Source organism: Pelodiscus sinensis, chromosome 10, assembly GCF_049634645.1.
Source record: "Pelodiscus sinensis isolate JC-2024 chromosome 10, ASM4963464v1, whole genome shotgun sequence".
Classification (NCBI taxonomy): Eukaryota; Metazoa; Chordata; order Testudines; family Trionychidae; genus Pelodiscus; species Pelodiscus sinensis.
Window position 1 is genome coordinate 21,528,990 of NC_134720.1, and position 17,117 is coordinate 21,546,106.

Sequence of the window (17,117 nt, forward strand, 5' to 3'; positions counted from 1 at the left end):
TGAAACAAAGCTCTTAAGCATAAGTTTAACATTCAGCATATAAGACACCTCATGGAAGTTAAGCACTTTGTTGCAATCACGCTCAAAGTGCTCAGTGCGTTGCAGGGCTGAGCCAGTTATTGATAAACACTGATAACCTGTTGTAGCTGAAAATGAGTTATACTGTAGCTTGAGGTTTGTAAAATTTAGATGCTGTTTCATAATGAAAAATTGTTCAACGAAAAGCACTCGGACATAAGTACATGTTTAAACTATGCAAAGAGAAAATGCAGGGTGTGTGAAAATAGGTGTTGCTATTGTAAATTCTTAGTCATTGTTACAACAGAGAAAAGTGCTAAATGTTTGACATTCTCAAAAGTTCTATTATTAGGCATAGGTGGGGCAATCCTCCGTGATAATCTTGAGGGTACCTCTTATGCCTAGAACATTTCAACAACTAAGTAAAGTGCCCGTTTGTAATTGATACTTATTGTAACATTGCCCATTTATTACTGCTAGGTATAAGGAATTGAAAACAACTGCTGTTTTGTCAAGATGGAAAACAACACAACTACAATCTCTCGTGAAGAGCTGGAAGAACTGAGAGAAGCATTCAGTAAAATAGGTGTGTTTTCTAGACATAAGAAAATAATCTGCATGCCATGAACAATATGAAGTTATACAGTTTCTTTAAAAATATCTTACTGGGATGGTATAACATTAACCATTGAATGTTGAATGTTTAATAATACCATAGTCCCTTACATGTGTTGCTAATAACCCCTAAGAAGTTAGGAAAATGAAGGAATTTTCACTATTTCTATTTATTTACTTTTTAGCACTAGCCCATTGCCATAATGTTAAAGGTTTAAACATAACTGGGAAATGTTGAAATTAAAATAAAATTCTATTTTAGCTGATCTAAATAAGATGCTTGAAAACTTTTATTTTAGTATAAGGTTTTGGGCCTAATACCAACTGACAATTTCCTTTTTCTTTTGCTTACATGTTTTAGTGCCGGAGTGGGCAAATTCCAGCCTGCGGGCTGGATCCGGTTTGTAGGGTTAGTTAGACCCCCCCACCGCTATGTTGACTTGTGCTTTTGCAGGTATCGGAGGATTGCAGCTCGTGTTGGCAGCGACTTGCTGTTTGCAGCCAATGTGAGTGGCAGGAAGTGGTGTCCTGGTCTACGTTGCCTCCTGCCGTTTGCATTGGTAGTGAATGGCAATCCGCGGCCAATGAGAGCTGCGATTGTCCAATAATTGCAAAAACGGCGGCAGCCTGACAGGGACCCACCCAGGCAAGCTGCTGCTTTTTTATTGCCCACCCGTTTCAGTGGATTAATAACTATTTCTCCTGCACCAAGTTAAATTTAATTTACATTTCTAAGTAACCTGAGCTTTGTGATCCTTGATCTTGTCTACTGTAGAGAATAAGTCATGTTAATAAATAACTAAATATAATTTCATGTGCTTAACAAGGTCTCTGCAGGTAAAGGCTATGGCTACAATAGAGCTTCAGTTGCTATAACTTATGATGCTCAGTGGTGTGAATAAGCCATCTCTCTGAATGACAAGTTACACCAAACTAAGCACCAGTGCGGAAAGCACTACGTTGGCTGGAGAGTTTCTCCCACTGACATAGCTATGCAGGCACTGAAGTAATTAAGTCCTCAGGAGAGCTCTCTCCTATTTACTAAGCGTCTCTATTAGCAATGCTGTGGTGGTGCAGCTGTGCCACTGTAAGTTCTTTAGTGTAGCCATAGCCTAAAATTAGACAAGAATATGAAGTCACTTTGTACTGTATTATCTGATTCTCAACTCCACACTGAAATGTCTTTATGAACATTTAAGTTTGTCTCTCTCACTTTTTTTGTTCTTCCTAATAAATATTTTGGATACTCAGGGTAGGCATCTCTTATTTAGAGTCACGGTAAATAGGTCTGAAATGATCCTGGCTAATAGATATATGGCTAAGTCTGAGGCTTTTCATACCCACATAGCTCCACAGAGATACATACATCCTCATTGTAACTGCAGGCAACTTTAATAAGGTTCTAAAGCAGGGGTGGGCAAAACGGCCTCCAAAGGCTGGATCCTGCTCACAGAGGCCCTGCTGCTCCCCTGCCCCAAGCCAATTAAGGCCTGGGGGCGGAAGGAGCGTGCAAAGTTTTCTTCTCCCTGTCGGGAGCATGTGGTGCTTGGAAGCGCTAGGTGCTCCTGAAAGGGCTGGAGGAGGCTTTGCACGCTCCCCCACCCCCAGGCCAATCAGGGTCTGTGGATGGAGGAACACACGAAGTTTCCTTTGCCCTGGCCCCACCCTGTGAGGCGTACACGGCACTTAGAAGTGCTGTGCACTCCCGACAGGGCGGGAGAAGACTTTGTGTGCTCCCTCGCCCCCAGGTCCTGATTGGCCTGGGGTCAGGGAAGCACATAAAGCCTCCTCCCGCCCTTCCAGGAGCACGTGGTACTTTTAAGTGCCATGCAGGGAAGGGACAGAGTGAAGGGAACTTCATGTGCTCCCCCACCCCCAAACCCTGATTGTCCTGGGGGCGGAGAAGAGTGAGATGTCTCCTCCAGCCAGGGGCATGGGCACCTAGGAGGAAGGGGTGGGGGTGGGCAAAGCCCCACCCCCAGACCATGATTCATCTGGAGGTGGGGGAGTGCAACACGGAAGTATCCCAGCCCACCCCTTCCGCTCGAGGTCCTGCCTGTTCCGGTGTGGCCCGGGGCCACTTCAGAAATTTTTGAAGTGGCCCCCAGCAAAAAATTTAATGCCCACCCCTATTCTAGAGTCAATGATTGATTGATTGATTGATTGATTGATAGATTCTTCCCTACTAATTCTAAACCAACCTGGTCCAGAATCCAAAATCAAGTAGAAAAAAGTTCACGCTGGAGCGAAAATTATTTAGGGCATTAGCAATCAAACAGCAGTTGAGAACTACGTATTGGGGTATTTGGGCCTTTCATCAAGATAGCTTCCATGATTTCTAAGAGTAGCCATGATCACAAAGCAGATGATTTTGTAGGGGTAGAAAAGTAAATCAATTCACAGAACACAACAAATATGCCCAAATCTAGTGGCGAGGGATCAACCACATAAGTCTAAAGGAAACTGGGCTCCAGTTTAGAAACAACTGATTAAGGAACACCCAAGGACCAAGTGGGTAGTCCAGACTTTCTTCCTATCCCTTTTCCCCCATGACTCTTCTCCCCTTCCTTCCCCCACAGTTTTCATACTTTCCCTCCCTGCCTTGACAGTGTTGTTTTCCCCCATTAGTTATAAATTATTCTTTCAGTTGATTTTACAATTTAATATTAAAATTGTTTAAATTGTTGTTGCAGGTATATGTTATGCTGTATTGTATGTTACAGATAGCAATTTTAAGATTTTAGGGGTGTTTTTTTGTCTTGTATTGATTTTGGCCAATGGATACATTTAATGAAAGATCCAGTAACCAAAATCCCCTGATTTTTTTTTTTATCTCTTCCTGCATGCTGCCTTGGAGAAATTCTCTACTAAGAAGTCTTTCACTTCATGGAGGAAAAAGAAGTTCTCCCTCTTTATTGAGCTTTGTCTTAAGGACATTTTGACAGGATAACTATTCAAACTGCTAAGCTAGCACTTAGTATACTAAAAAGATTGACATTCTTTCCATGGAGTTGAGTGTATGAGCCCTGCAACTTAACGCCATGCAATATTTATTAATTGATATTTTGAATAAATAATGCATTGAGGAAACAATGCCCACCAGCAAAACAATTTACTGCATGTCAGGAAAGTGCTGTGACTAGCAGCATATAAATTTTGCTTATGTAACAGTGTGCTTGGTTTAAATTATAAAATATACTTTAATGCATAGAAAATCTTCCGGTACTTTGTTGTAGCATATTCAAAAGGGCTCTCAACGCACAGCGTCCACCGGAAGTAGGGCAAGAGGATGCCCCTGTACAGATCCCTCAAAACAAAGCGAGCTAACAGGCTAAACAAGGTCATTTGTAATATAACAGACATGGGCCAGAGTGGATTTATTTTTCAGTGACCAGCCTCACCATTGTCATTAGAAATAAACAGCTGATTATTAGAATAATGACAAATATAGAGGTCCAACTTCAGCCCTAGTGCGGCTGATTGCTGTCTCTTTTGAAATCGTTTACATGAAGATTGAATTTAGGCCATAAACCATTACTGTATGCAAATGACATTTTGTATGTAAGAAGACTTAATAACAGACCATCCACTCTATTTGGAAGCTGATAAAGGTTTTTGGCATAGTCTCAGATTATAAATTAAACTGATCAAAATTCAAAGTTTTTGCTATCAATAAAAATTTGTGACTGTGCTATGTCTTTACAATGAAAATTTAAGAAGGTGCCTAAGAAGTATATAATATAATTGGGCTCTGGCTTGTAGGCACTAGCACAATACAAATAATGACTTAAATTCTATGGACCAGATCTTCAATTGGTATAAATCAGCATAGTGTATTGATTTTGCCTAATGGTAATTTATACTAGCTGAGGATCTAATCCATATGAATTCCTTTGCTTGCTAGTATATAATGTAAAATAGATTCTCAGAAAGAGATGTCGTGCTGGTGAGCCACTGCTACTATGTTTACTCATTTCTCCACAGGTCTGGGCAATTGCAGCTCCCATTGGCCAGGAACAGTGATCCATGGCCAGTGGGAGCAGCGATCACCTGTACCTGCAGAGGCACAGGTAAATATCGTGGTGTGAGGCCTGCCAGGAGCTGACCCTGGCAGAACGGATCCGGCCCACAGGCTGATATTTGCCCACCCCTGTACTAGATGGTAATCTAATTTATCATGTTCTCATCATTTTAGGCCATGTGTTCTAATGTGTTCCTTCCCCTTGATTGTTGCTTGGTACTTGTGTTATAGCAAAAAATAATTTTAAAAAACCCCCAATGTTTTCACTTTACAGATATTGACAATAGTGGATATGTCAGTGATTATGAGCTTCAAGATCTTTTTAAAGAAGCAAGCCTCCCCTTGCCTGGCTACAAAGTGCGAGAGATTGTAGAAAAAATTATAGCAGTAACAGATAGCAACAAAGATGGGAAAATCGATTTTGAAGAATTTGTATCAGTAAGTAAGACAGTCCTCTCATGCTATCCAGAATTATTTGGATTTGGTACTAGAAGCCTGTACATGCAGTATACGATTGTGATGGCATTCCCAGGATGTAGCATGGGACTGGGACCACTGTGATCCCATAATTCTCCAATCTGGGCTGTTTATCGCAGTGTTTTGCTAGTGACATGCAGCAAACCCCTCGAGGCACTGTTATCACTTAGCACAACAGAATGTGGAGCCCAACACCCAGCTAGATTGCATGAATACTCCCAAAATGCCACTGATGAGTCTCACACAGACAAGCACTACCCACATCTCTTTGGCTCCCAGCTGGGTGTATCAAGAATATATTGTCTTGCACTGCTTAAGACAAACAGTGCAAACTTATTAATTGGTTCACCACTTCATCAAAAGGAAAATGGCTATACACCAACCTTTGTAAACTTGAGCAAATTTACCAAGGTAAACAGTAAAAAAAAGTTTATTGATTATAAGTGATGGGCAAAAAGCCAGAGTTGTTACAAAAATAACATGTAAGCATGTAGTCTAAATTCTCAAGCCTATTAGACTGGACAACAACTAGATTAAGCAGTTTTTCTCACTCCTCTGGATATTGCAGTTCAAATATAACAAGTTTCACTCCTGATACCTGAGCCTGTCTTGTCTATTGCAGTTTACAGTCTTCTGAGCATTTTTGTTGCTTACAGTATAGGTTGGGTCAAGAGAAACTTTCTAGCCAATAGGAGCTGAGAAATTATGCTGGAGGCAGGGGCAGCCAATGAAGCCTCCTCCCTTCCTCCACACTTCCTGGAGCTGAGCAATGTGGAGCAGTCTATGACTGCAGCTCAGGTTCTTGCAGGGCTGCTGACTGGGAGCCGCCTAGGTAAGCTTCTCCCAGCCAGAACCTGCCTCTGGCACTCCCCTCGTATTGTATTACCAGAGTACAGGATCTGCCGAAAAAGCTCCCCGCTGTCAGCAGAGCCGCGGCTACACTTTACTTTCACTTTCGACACTGAGCCTGATCGGCACAGCGTCGGAACATGAGTATGCAAATGAAGCCCATAAGAACGTAAGAACATAAGAACGGCCGTACTGGATCAGACCAAAGGTCCATCTAGCCCAGTATCCTGTCTGCCGACAATGGCCAGCACCAGGTGCCCCAGAGAGGGTGAACCGAAGACAATGATCAAGCGATTTGTCTCCTGCCATCCCTCTCCAGCCTCTGACAAACAGAGGCCAAGGACACCATTTTATCCCCTGGCTAATAGCCTTTTATGGACCTAACCTCCATGAAATTATCTAGCTTCTCTTTAAGCAATTATAGTCCTAGTCTTCACAGCCTCCTCTGGCAAGGAGTTCCACAGGTTGACTACACGCTGTGTGAAGAACTTTCTTTTATTAGTTTTAAACCTGCTCCCCATTAATTTCATTTGGTGTCCTCTAGTTCTTCTATTTACGGAACTAATAAATAACTTTTCTTTATCAGCCCTCTTCACACCACTCATGATTTTATATACCTTTATCATATCCCCCCTCAGTCTCCTCTTCTCTAAACTGAAAAGTCCCACTCGCTTTAACCTCTCCTCATATGGGACCTGTTCCAAACCCCTAATCATTTTAGTTGCCCTTTTCTGAACCCTTTCCAAGGCCAAAATATCTTTTTTGAGGTGAGGAGACTACATTTGTACACAGTATATTTAAATCCCGGGCTCATTTGCACTTCCGAAGTGCTTGATTTACATCCCTCTGTTGGCAGAGGGGTGCAGGCTAGACACAGCCTTTCTGACTCTAAATTCGCTCTTCAGTTTCAATTAGATAAAATATTATTTGCATCTGATCATATAGATTGCTGTACTCACATTACAAAAATGTGAGAACTGAGAGCTAGTTCTGGTGAGTCTCCTTTTCTGCTGACTTAGAGGAAGCAGTCTGTGCTGTTCCCTTTACCTTCAAGAACTATCAGTTCTTACAAGCAACCAATCCTTTTTGCTGTGAATCTACAGTATTGCAGCTGCTTATATGACTAAAACAAGCAATTTGTTACAATTTGCTGGCATATGTTGGCAATTCTACTGGAAATTCTAATTTACTCAGGTTCATAACTAAATCATAAACACGTGTCAATATTGCAGCTCACTTAACATATAACTTCACAACCAACCTTGAAATCCCCATAACATGAAGACACAGCAGATAAATATAGGAAAGACTATCAGTTTTATCTGACAATTTCCTTATTTTTCTGGGAGGGTGAGTCATGAATTTAATGTTAGTGCTGCAGTTGGTACATCTCTCCATACATAAGTCATAAAATACTAATAACATGCATCTCTGTAAGGGCTTGTCTGTGCTACAGATAAGAGCTAAGCAGACACAGTTCATCTTCCAGAGTTTGAATTCGTGGGTCTAGTGAAGACACACTAATTCGAACTGAGGGCACTCTCATCAGGGCCAGTAGTCCTGCTCCTACAAGGAGTAAGGGAAGTCAACAGGAATATGTGCTCCCTTGACCTCCTGCTGTGTGGACGGTGCCAAGATGCAATTTAAGATACAGGCAGTCCCCAGGTTACGTACAAGATAGGGACTGTAGGTTTGTTCTTAAGTTGAATTTGTATGTAAGTCGGAACTGGCGTCCAGATTCAGCCGCTGCTGAAACTGACCAGCGGCTGAGTACAGGAAGCCCGAGGCAGAGTTGCTCTGCCCCGGGCTTCCTTGAATCAGCCGCTGATCAGTTTCAGCAGCAGCTGACTTGGGGACGCCTGGGGTAGAGCAGCTGGGGTGCTGCTGGGTTGGTCCCCGCAGCGCTGAGGTGTGGCGCTGCGGGACCAACCCGGCAGCGCCCCAGCTGCTCTACCCCAGGCGTCGGCGGCGAGAAAAGCCTAGTCTGCTGGCGGGGGGGGCGCATTAGCTACGCCCCGTCCCCAGCAGACCAGGGAGACGCGGGCAGCGGGACAGCCGCAGCGCGTCTTGGCTGTCCCGCTGCCCACGTGCTCCGCGGCTTTGTTCCCCGTCTCTCTGGTCTGCTGGAGGGGCTTTCCCCCAGCAGACCAGGGAGACGCGGAGCAGTTTTTCTCGCCCCGGAGGACGCAGGCGGCGGGACCGCGGCGCATCTGGGCGTCCCGCTGCTCCTGTCCTCCGGGGCAAGAAAAGCCCCGTTCGTAAGTGCGGATCCGACATAAGTCGGATCTGTGTAACTCGGGGACTGCCTGTACTTCAGTTCCAGCTACATAATTCAAGTAGCTGGAGTTGTGTGTCATAAGTTGACTTTCCCCTTTAGTGCAGACCAGGTCTAAGTAACATGTAACATCCTAATATAAAAAGCAAGACAAACTGAGTGGAGAAATATTAATAATCTGTTTTCCCCCAAATTACTTTTGATTTAAAGAGTTTTTTTTTTTAAATCAAAATATTCGTGAAGAGGGTTGTGGGTTGCGAATCTAATATTTAGAGATTAATAACACGGCTTTGTAAGGCTCGAGTCTTGGCTATTCACAAAACCAGCATACTTCCATAACCACCTCATATTGTATTATCAGAAGACTTACCTGGCAATGCCCATGTCCTTCAGGGCAGGCAGCTGGCAGTGTGGGGGGTTCAGAAGTCAGGGCAGAGCCTTGGCAAAGGGGGAGGCAGGGCAGGAGGCTGGGAGCATGGGGGATTGTGAGAGTGAGGATTGGGAGATAAGGAGGTGGGCAGAGGAGAGGGTTCCATCCGGCAGGGGCTTTCTCTTCCCCCTCACTTCTGGCCAGCAGGAGCATTCTCCTTCTAGCTGTCAGGGGACTGCTCTTTCTACCCCCAATCCCTCCTCCTCTGCTACGGGCCTTCTCTTTCCATCCCTTCAGTGCTGTGGCCAAAGGGTTTAGGGTACAAGGGCTACTTATCTGGTATGGTGGCAGGCAAAATGGCAAGCCCCAGCTCTGCTGCCCACTCTCTTGGTGGTGCGGCTGCCCACAGTGGACACTCTGCATTATAGTTCTTCCCTGCAGGCTCACCGCTCCCAGGGTACGTCTAGACTACAGGTTTTTGTCGACAGATAGGATGTGTCTAGACTGCAGGGTATTGTCGACCAAAAATGGACTTTTGTCGACAAAACTATACCTGTGTCTGCACTGCCGCTGAGTTCTGTCAACAGAACATCGACAGAACGCGGCAGTTTTGTCGATGGTGGTAAACCTCATTCGATGAGGAATAACGCCTTTTGTCGACAGAGTTCTGTTGACAGAAGGCGTTCTTGCATCTATACTGTCCTTTGCATCTACACTGTTATGTCAACAAAGTGGCTTGCTTTGTCGACAGAACTGGATGTAGTCTAGATGCTCTTTGTTGACAGAAGTTTGTCGACAGTATCTGTGGACAAAACTTCTGTCGACAAAAGCCTGTAGTCTAGATGTACCCTGTACTGTCGACAAAGATTCTGTTGACAAAGAGCATCTGGACTACCTCCAGTTCTGTCAACAAAGCAAGCCGCTTTGTCAACATGAGAGTGTAGACACAAAGGACAGTGTAGATGCAATAACGCCTTCTGTCAACAGAACTCTGTCGACAAAAGTCGTTATTCCTCGTAGAATGAGGTTTACCGCCATCGACAAAACTGCTGAGTTCTTTTGTCAACAAAACCCTGTAGTCTAGACACCCCCTAGTGTCCACTCTTAGTATTGCGTCCTTTCTCTCTGTGCCCTTCCCTTTTGCATCCCTACTCTCTGTATTCTTTTTTTTCATGTTATGGAAAACAGTCCCATTCCCAGCACTTCCAACCTTGCTTTAAGTTAGGATAAGAGGAAGCTGTATACCAAATTTGGTGGTCCTAAGAGGATAAACAGACTCACAGATGGACAGACAGATGCACATTTCTAAAATATACAGATAGATATCGATATGGTAATCTTCAAAGAAAGAGTCAAAATAATTACCAGTATTACTGTAGTTAGGTGAGCTGATAGATTAATGTTCACCCTGAGGTTATGTTAATTGATGAAATGCTCTCTTTTTTATGTCCTATTCTAGGTTATTCATGAATTGAAAAGTAAAGAGGTTAGCAAATCATTCCGAAAATCAATAAACAAAAAACAGGGTATTACAGCGATTGGAGGAACTTCACCAATTTCCAGTGAGGGGACACAGCACTCTTATGCAGGTAAAACACTTGTTGGTTCTAGAAAAAAAAGAAGAAAAACTATAATCGGGGGGGGGGGGGGGGGGGGAGGCGGGGAATCTTCTCTCAAAAACAAACCAATAGGAGGCAGAATCTCTGCAGTACAAATGCCAGGGCTCTGTTTTGTAGAGACTGTACTGTTCCGTTTGCTTGTCACCATTTTTGCTGCTCCTAGAGGTAAGTCAGACTTTTTTTGCCAGGGCAGAAAGTATAAAGAGAACTCTTATTATGAGGAAGAAAGAATTAAAAATAGAAAGACTTTTGTAGCATATTTTAGACTCAGGATTTGTGTTTGGTTTGTTGATCTACTCTGTGAACTGCTGAGTTGTTGTTTTTTTTTTCTTTTACACTCCTGTTGATACGTATACAAGGGAACTCACATTTTCATTTAAATAGTGAAGAATCAGAAATAAAAAAGGCTTTTCCCATTTCTAATAGTAGAGGCTGGAAATGGGAAAAGCCAGTTAGATCTTCTAATCTGTGTCCCTGCAAATCTAGAGTTGTTCATTGCAGTATGTTTTTTTTCTAAAGCTTTGTTCAGTCTAGTTCTAACTGTAACAAACAATGGCACTTCAACCACTTCCCTTGGGGAGATTTTTGCATATCCTATACATTTAATTGGGAAGTTTTTCCTAGTATTTAACCTATATTGTCATTCTTAATTTTATCCTATTATTTGTAATTATACTTTCTTCACCTATGGTAAAGAATTCCTCTGTTGATGTTTGCACTCACTAGATATTTATTCCTTGACTTAGTAATTTTTTTGTATGTCTGCAATTTTATTCAGTTCTTTCCCTCTTCTCATCCTGCTCATTTCTGTTGTGCTTCTCTGGATTCCCTTAAATTTGCCTATATCCTGTTTATCGCAGCCTGCCAAATAGCTCTCTGACAACATATGGTATGTGTAGAACTGTGTGGCTATATGAGAGAACAAGCTGCCCAGATAGCAAGACACCTATACTTTTCTGCTTGGGAAAAGGAGGGCCCCATCAGCAATTATTTGTTTTCTGGTTTCATATTAGATGATGGAAAGAAAATGCAATACAAAAAAAAAAAATTGCATGAACTACTCTTAACCTGATAAATGTCAGTTCTTAGGGATATTGCATTCCTGGCTTTGTAAAACAAAGCTTTCTGGATATCTAGGGCCTTGGTTTAGTGTATATGTATTTATTAGTACATGCAGACCCAATATTTATGCATGTGTAGATCTTTCATTATGCACCTATTTACCTGATGTGTACGGTTACCATTTTGTGTGTATAACTATAGGTTTCAATTTACTGTTGTTTGTTTGTGTGTCTCTCTCACACAGCAAATTCAAAAGAGAAGCACATTTTTTATTTTAAAAATAGGAAAATGTGTTTGTAAAAGATTATGAAAAATGGGACAAGGATTCAGGAGCAGGCCAGATACCTGAAAGGATTTTTAGCTTTCTTTGTTAAATTGACTAGATTCTAGTTTGATGGTTTCCATTTAAGGGTCTATCTTGCAAGGTCCTGAGTGCTCTGGCCCTGATCCATCCTAGTACTTGAGCACATGCTTACTTTTATTTACGAGAGTAGTACCACAGAAGTTAAGCATCTGCCTAAGTGCTTTGCTGGAGTAGGGATGTTAGAGAGGGGGTAAGAGTTGACTAACCACATGAATTCTTAGCTGTTAGTCAACTATTCTGTAGTCCCTGGGAGCGGGGCCTTGCAGCCAGTACAATCCAGCCCCACTCTTGGGGAGCCCCCTGCCATCCTGCACTGCTTCCTCTGTATCAGAGGCGGCAGCTGGTCTGTGAGAGGAGCCAGTTTAAAAACCAGCTCCCCTCGCAGACCCAGAGGCTGCCGGGGGTGGGAGGGAGGAAGAAGGGAAGGAGGAGAATCACTGCAGACAGAGGCTGCTCCAGCACTGATAAAGACCCCACTAAATCGAATGCTGAAGGCACCCCATCAATGCCAGAACTCCTGCTCCATGTGAGGACTAATGGAAGTTCAAAGGAGTGTTTCTTCCATTGATCTCCCTCTCTGAAGATGGCACCAAAGCTCGGCTTAAGGTGTGTCAACTCCAGCTACGTTTTTTATGTAGCTGGATTGCATATCATAAGCTGACCTTTGACTTTAGCGTAGACTTCACCTCAGACCAAATTATTAGAAGTGCTGTCAGCCACTGAAAGCCAGAGTAGAGACTGGTGTACTCTTTTAGCAGGGTCCCCTGTGCTCTGCGCTGGCATATTTCAAATGTACTGATTTCTCTCTTCTTTAACGTTATCTGAGTCGCTAAATTGCGGTCAGTTTTAATAATACTTTTATCCGTATTCCTGTTCTTGGCAAGTAGTATTTTGATATTAAATGGATAGTTCAATAACGTTTGTCCATCAAAGTAATAATAGATTATTTAAGTGGTTTCCTGACTCTGAGATGAGTCTTGAATTTTTTTGTTTTTCAGAGGAAGAAAAAGTTGCTTTTGTTAACTGGGTAAATAAAGCTCTTAAAGATGACCCTGACTGTAAGCATCTCCTTCCCATGGATCCATCAGATGCCAGTCTTTTTAAGTCACTTGCAGATGGCATCCTCCTTTGGTAAGTCAAGTACTAAGGAAAAAATAAGAGTTTTATTTTCTGAAGGTGAAATTTGACCACATTGAAAGTCTTATTATTGACTTCAGTAACACCAGGATTTGACCTTTAATCAATATTTCTAACACATGCTAGGTTTCAAGAAAAGTCTCTTCCTATGAATCCTTCTTTAATGTGAATATATTTTAAGTATAACCTATTTAAAGAGTCCTATTTAAAAATTATGTGCTTGCATAACTGTTTGTGTACTGTTGGGAATTTGGTTGGTTGGAGAGAATTCCATTTCAAATCAATGGCATTATATCTTGATCAATGCACATGCCAGGAACAATCAGACTCTTCACAAATTAGATGTACTACCCGTCATGCTTGTTAACAGAAATAATTAGGCATTTTTGCATTTTTTAATATTAGGAAGCATTGTCTAGTGTCTAAGCCACAGGACTTCAGTTAGAAGATCTGATTTTTACTCTCGACTCCACTACAGATTTACAGGGAGTCTTCCATTTTCTCATTGCTGCAGTTTTCTCAATGAGTAAAAGTGGTATCTATCCATGTCACAGGAGAATTGAGGGCTTAATTCATGGATGGGCAATAATTTTTGATTGGGGGGGCACTCCAAGAATTTGGCAAATGATCAGGGGCTGCATTTTTCTACAATATTAATGGAGCGGATACAGGGTCTAGGATGGAGTTTGGGTACAGGAGGAAGTATTGGATAGAGGACTGGGATTCAGGAGGGGTAGGGATGTTAATGTGTAGACAACTACAGGCAGTCCCCGGGTTACGTCAGTCCGACTTAAGTCGGACCCCTACTTATGAACTGGGGAGGGAGGGCGCAGCTAGTACAGGGTGCCTCCCCCACTGTCGCCGCCTCCGGCGGTGCGGGGGGTGCTTCCCCCGAGCAGACCAGGGAGACGCAGAGCGGCTTTTCTCGCCGCGGAGGACGCGGGTGGCGGGACCGCGGCTCCCCCCCCACAAGCAGACCAGGCTTTTCTCGCCGAAGCCTGGGGTAGAGCAGCTGGGGGGCTGCCGGGTTGGTCCCACAGCGCCGAGGTGCAGCGCTACTGGACCAACCCAGCAGCACCTTAGCTGCTCTGCCTCAGGCATCCCCAAGTCAGCCGCTGATGAAACTGACTAGTGGCTGACTACAGGAAGCCCGAGGCAGAGCTGCTCTGCCCCGGGCTTCCTGGAATCAGCTGCTGATCAGTTTCAGCAGCGGCTGACTTGGGGACACCTGGGGCAGAGCAGCTGGGGTGCTGCTGGGTTGGTCCCGCAGCGCCGCTCCTCGGCACTACTGGACCAACCCGGCAGCGCCCCAGCTGCTCTGCCCCAGGCATATCCGATTCAGCCGCTGCTGGTCAGTTTCAACAGCGGCTGAGTCTGGATGCCAGTTCCGACTTACATACAGATTCAACTTAAGAACAAACCTACGGTCCCTATCTTGTACGTAACCTGGGGACTGCCTGTACATGATTAACTGAAACTGATAAGCCTGGGCTTATCGGTTAATCATATCGACCACATGCATCCCCCTCCTTGCTGCCTCTGTGACAGAGATGCTTTAAGATGGGTGCTCATGAGCACCGGATCCACCCGTCCCTCCCACCCCCCACTTTGCTGCCTCCGATGGAGAGGTAGCAGCATGCAGGGGGCGGGGGGAAGGCAGGAGTTGATACACTCTTAAGCCAGCTCTCCATCCATGCCCACTCTATGGATTCGCTTCCCCCCCACATCTTGCTGCCTCGTATGGGGAGAGGCGGGGGGACACGGCCTCTCTCTGCATCGGCTCAGGCTCACCACAGATGTAGGTGGCTCCATGGCAGCAGCCCCTGTATGCGGGGGAGGAGGGCGGGTCCAAGGTTGCTGTGGACAGAGGCTGATCCAGCATCCCACGGAGCAGCCTCCGTCCATGGGGAGCTCAGACCCTCCACGGACAGGGGCTACTGCCATTGTGTGCTGCTGCCCCTGATCAAGAGGCAGCAGCCTGGGGTGACAGGGACTGCCTGTCAGCCCTGCTGCTGGGGACTATCAAATAGTTGTGTAACCACTAAAATCTGATATGGTTACATGACTGTTCAGTTACACACTATCTAACATCCCTAATGTGGGGTAGGGGTGCAGGTGTGAGGGCAGAATCAGGGAGGAAGTTTGGATGTAGGGGGAGTTTGTGACCTGGGGTAGGGGTTGGATGCAGAAGGGGATGAGGTGCCAGGTACAGTCTCTGGCCAGGAGGTGCTTACCGTACGCAGCTCCTGGCTGGTGGCCTAGTGAGACCTTCAGGCAAGCTTCCCTGGCTGACATGGCCCCACATACTGCTCAAAGCATCTGGCTTCTGAGGCCAACCTGTGTGTGTCTGCATGGTGCACCACATGCCCACAAGCACTGATCTTGGTTTTCAGCCAATGGGAGACTGAGGACTGTACTGCAGTCAAGGGCAGGGTGCTTAGACCTTCCCTGCCCCCATCTCCAAGAAGCAGGCTAGGCCCAGCAGCCAGCCATTTTCAGTAGCCTTTGGGGTTACTGCCTGGCGGTCCCACTGGGCCAGATCCAAATGTAACATTTACAATCTCATATGAGGGAGACTTTCAGCATAAATATATTTATTCTGGTGGTGTCTGAATCTTCCCGAAAACTTTGTTAACAGTACAGTCAGAGCTGGACTCCTAAGCATAAATCTGACTGTTCCACTTATTTCTATATAAGGTTTTATGTTTTCTGGTTTTATTGGAAATTGTTTTTGAAGGGGGGAGGGATTTCTCTTAGTGCTTTCAATCTGTCAAGCAATACTGTTTGACATCACTTTTTTATGGTAAGTCTGTTTGGTTGAAGTAAGATTGTTTGGGAAGATGGAGTAAATTCTGACTTTTTCTTCCCCAGCAAAATGATTAACTTATCTCAACCAGATACAATTGATGAACGGGCTATTAATAAGAAGAAGCTCACACCTTTCACTATTTCAGTAAGTATGGACCCTTTTCTGACAACTAATTATATTACAGAAGGCTATTGTGATAGCTTTGCTTAATGGAAGTTTTTCTATAGACTGAAATGGGACATTTCCCTTCCACGAGGACTTTGCTATTAAATCCCCTTGTGATTTCTGTGCTTTTGTTTTTCCTCTGCATTGCAAATTACTGGAGAAAATGAGCCATAGAAAACAATCAGCAGGTAAATTGTTCTTCGTGTGGTTATCTTTTTTCCAAAATGGACTCATGATGGAAGCCCGTTTTCAGTAGTTTCTAAAGTGGAGGAGGAGTTAGCACTAGAACACTTTTTAAATGGTCTAAAACACTTTTTTGTACTTCTGAACTAAATAGTGAGCGCTGAGTATTATAATGATAGGTCCACATAAGTATCTACTATAGGTAAGCAAATAAAACATTGCTTACCTAGTGTTTTGGATAAACAACAAGTACCCTGACATGGTTACTGGTTATTATTTATTAATTTATTTGTATTAACATACCACCTAGGAACCACATCTATGGGTCAGGACTTCATTATGCCAGGCACTGTACAAACATAAACAAAAGATTGGCCTTGCTCCCAGAGACCTTACAGTCTAATACAGTGTTTCTTAAACTTGTTAAGACTGAGGAACACTAAACAATAAATTTTTATGAGGAACACCAAGGATTTTTTTATTGAGCAAAAACAAAACAAAACAAAAAAAAACCCCACAAAACCCAGTTTAAGAAACTGATGGATGCAGGCAGATGGAGGAGTACACGGAAATGTACAAGGAGATGATATTGGCCAGCATGAAAGGCATTGGTATAGTAGCTTAACCATTTCCAGTGTTGTTATAGACATCATGGCAGAGGAGAGTTTTGAGCAGGAATTTGAATAGGATAATAAGATAGCTTTTGTGGATGTGTGTGGGGAGTTCCTCTCCAGTGTGAGAGGTAGTATGAGAAAAAGCATGAAGGCACTCAGAGCAATCAAAATAGGCCCAGGAAATGGGTTGAGAACAGCCCTCGCCATGACGTGTCACTGCGTGCCCCTCCCCCTTTCCCTACATCCAGGACCAGCTCTAGGTTTTTTGCCGCCCCAAACAAAAAATGTTTTGGCCGCCCCCACATTCTGTATCCCATCTCCCTCTCTGAGGGTATGTCTACACTACCACCCTAGTTCGAACTAGGGTGGTTAATGTAGGCAACCGGAGTTGCAAATGAAGCCCGGGATTTGAATTTCCCGGGCTTCATTTGCATATTGCCGGGCACCGCCATTTTTAAATGTCCGCTAGTTCGGACTCCGTGCCCGCGGCTACACGTGGCACGAACTAGGTAGTTCGGATTAGGCTTCCTATTCCGAAC

The 17,117-nt window shown here is 44.1% G+C and overlaps 1 protein-coding gene and 1 long non-coding RNA gene across 6 annotated transcripts in view; one reads left to right on the forward strand and one right to left on the reverse strand.

Moving 5' to 3' along the window:
• The window catches only part of PLS1 (plastin 1), a 91,265-nt gene that overhangs the window by 37,725 nt on the left and 36,423 nt on the right, over nucleotides 1-17,117 (forward strand). For 4 of the 5 annotated variants that reach the window (XM_006123988.4, XM_006123987.4, XM_075937660.1 and 1 more), the window contains 5 exons: nucleotides 499-604; nucleotides 4,929-5,092; nucleotides 10,085-10,214; nucleotides 12,669-12,801; nucleotides 15,679-15,760. In XM_006123988.4, coding sequence (XP_006124050.1) covers nucleotides 535-604; nucleotides 4,929-5,092; nucleotides 10,085-10,214; nucleotides 12,669-12,801; nucleotides 15,679-15,760 — 579 coding nt within the window. In that variant the 5' untranslated portion in view covers nucleotides 499-534. Of the gene's footprint in view, nucleotides 1-498; nucleotides 605-4,928; nucleotides 5,093-10,084; nucleotides 10,215-10,326; nucleotides 10,410-12,668; nucleotides 12,802-15,678; nucleotides 15,761-17,117 lie in introns of those variants that run through there. The other variant, XM_075937661.1, reaches the window with a different exon arrangement.
• LOC142830766 (uncharacterized) overlaps nucleotides 1-17,117 on the reverse strand; it is a 74,723-nt gene that overhangs the window by 17,036 nt on the left and 40,570 nt on the right. The gene's annotated exons all lie outside the window — the stretch shown is intronic.